This window comes from Octodon degus, unplaced genomic scaffold, assembly GCF_000260255.1.
Source record: "Octodon degus isolate 3935 unplaced genomic scaffold, OctDeg1.0 scaffold00026, whole genome shotgun sequence".
Taxonomy (NCBI): domain Eukaryota; kingdom Metazoa; phylum Chordata; class Mammalia; order Rodentia; family Octodontidae; genus Octodon; species Octodon degus.
The window spans coordinates 7,732,197-7,734,784 of NW_004524602.1; the positions used below are offsets into that span (position 1 = coordinate 7,732,197).

At 42.5% G+C, this 2,588-nt stretch overlaps 1 protein-coding gene across 1 annotated transcript in view; it reads right to left on the reverse strand.

Moving 5' to 3' along the window:
* Window positions 1–1,142: 1,142 nt before the first annotated feature.
* Spesp1 (sperm equatorial segment protein 1) overlaps window positions 1,143–2,588 on the reverse strand; it is a 28,395-nt gene continuing 26,949 nt past the window's right edge. Inside the window, exon 2 of the mRNA XM_023712685.1 lies at window positions 1,143–2,266. Coding sequence (XP_023568453.1) covers window positions 1,269–2,266 — 998 coding nt within the window. The 3' untranslated portion in view covers window positions 1,143–1,268. The remainder of the gene's footprint in view (window positions 2,267–2,588) is intronic.

Consider the following 2,588-nt stretch of genomic DNA (forward strand, 5'->3'; position numbering starts at 1 on the left):
TGTTATGGTTTGTGTCTAGTTGTCCCCCCAAAGCCTCATGCAGTCATGGGGTGGGGACTTCTAGAGTTTGTGATTAACTCATGATCCTCTGGGATTATGTGTGATCCAATGCTGGCATTATGGGTTTTAGTACTGCTGGGATTATGGGTGTGAGTTCTTCCCTCCACCTGGGGCAGAGAGCCAGAATGTAATATAAGAGACAGAGAGACAGATTTTCTGTAGCCATTGCTCCTTGCTGTTGTTGCTGCTTTTCGGCCGCCATGAAGTGCTGCTCTCTGCCTTGTGCCCCTCTGCCTTGGAACCAGCTGAATATGGACTGAAACCTCCAGTAACTGTGAGCTAAATAAACCTTTCCTTCCTTCATTTTGAGTGTCGGGTATTTGTCCCAGCAACAAGAGATGAGTACCTGAGACACGGGGCTGGGGAGATAGCTCAGGAGAATAAGCGTCTGCCTGGCAAGTTCAGGGTCCTGAGTTCAATCCCTGGTTCCGCCAAAAAAAAAAAAAAAAAAGAGTAACTAAGACATGAATGAAAAGTAAATGAACGCAACACTGAAACAGAATTACTGGCACAATAATACTATAGTTCATCATAATGGTGTCAACAGACTTCCTGTCAAAACATTTACAAAGCTTTGTTACACATATACACAAAAAAAAGAGAAAAAATGAGAACAACTTCATTATAAATCCAGGTTCCAGTCTCTCACTGATATTCCCAAAGTACTTAACAACGAAAGAGTATGGATATAGCTTGATATATAATCCATCTTCCAAGGCAGGTACAAGTATATCCAAATAAAAATATTTCTGACACAAGTCCCAACTATGTTATTTTTCAGCTAGAAAACTGAACTTCTTTGAAAGAGTAATAAAGACCATATACCTGAGAGTTTTATATTTATATGCAGTTATTTAAAACTGACTGTACAAGACAGTCTCTTAACCAGAAAGTAGATAAATTTAGCTAGCCTCCTGGAATAAAATCAAAGCTTAATTATATTAAAGATCAGATCTCCACAACTTTTTTAAATTAATGAGAAAAACGACTAACTCCAAAACCAAAATTTTATTTTAAATCATTAGGTTTTCAGTGCATATAAAAATTTTCATTATACATGACATATAAAGATGTTCGTACACTGCACTATATTAGAAAATATACAACTTTAGAAATCACTAAGATGATTGTGTTCCTGTAGTGAACATAGTTTGCTTAAATTTGGTACCTGGACTTGAACTCAGGACCTTACTCTTGCCAGGTCGGCGCTATACTGCTGAGCTGTCGCCCTGGCCCAACATTGGTATATGCTTTCTTAATAACTTCCTAATAAGGTTGGGAGTGTCTTCCTGACCTACACATAATATGTTTTTCAACGTATTGAATACTGTGCTCGCCTTTTCTCTCATCTCTGGTGGAACATATTTCATATCTAAATATTTTGATAATTTAGATCTAGAATTATATAGCATGTTAATGACAGTTCCAATGTCGTACGTCCCCTTACTGGTTTGTCCTTCAGGAAAGACGTGAGATTCATACATTTTCTCCAATCTGTGTTCTGCAGCTGCTGCCAAAGCAAGACTTCGTCTCAGGCTTTCCTCGGAGCTCTCCACGAGCTCTTTATACTCAGGGTCGTTCTTGTCACCCAGGGGCGCCTGCTGCAGCTGGGACTGGATAGCTGAGATTGCTCTCAAAATGTCATCATTGCTCATAGACTGTGAATGATGTTCAACTGGCTCTCCGAGGTCCTCGCCCGAGAGCTGGGGGACATCTTCGGACTCCGTGGAGAACTCCGAGTCTGTGCTCATGGGCGCGGTGGTGGTGGGAGGGGGCGTGGAGAACCTGGTGGAGGACGAGGATGACCTCCTCGGGGCCTCCGTGCGCTTCATGACTGGCTCTGGCTCCGGCTCATGTTCAATGTAAGGTTCTTTTGTGCGCAGAACGACAGAGATGTTGTTGGGTCTGATGGACCAAAAGGCCGTGCTCTCAGTAGGCTGCGCGGTCTCTGTCCTCGGCGGGGGTCCAGTCACAGGGACCGCCATGCTGTACCCGCTGGTGGAAGCGCCGTCCTGAGTTGCAGCATCTCCGAGCGTGCTGAGGGCCTTCAGTCTTGACACGGCCGGATCTGGAGAGTAGAGATTGTTCGGAGAGGGTATCAGCACCTCCCCGTCGGGCTCCTTCGTGGGGACGCTCAATATGAGGTTCTCTAAAACTTGCACATAGTGATTCAAGTTTTTTTCTTCACTGGGTGACACAGTTAAGCCTTAAAGGGGGAGGTAATTAAATGCATAATCAGTGGCATTTATTATTCTATGTGACACAATGACAGAATCTATGAAACTAAGTTTGTTTCTTATTTACTGAAAAATAGAAATGAAGCAGTGAGGAGCAAAGCATTTTGCATACACTTAAGGGGAACAAAATTATGTTTTCAGGTTCTTAATGAAATAAATGAGATTGGTACAAAAGATGTAGTACATGTTTGTAACTCATTTTTTTCATGTAACATAGATTTTGATGGAAACTCCTGCCCTTGATTACGTCCACTAACTTTGTAGCTTGCTAGATCAGGCTCGTATCAGCAC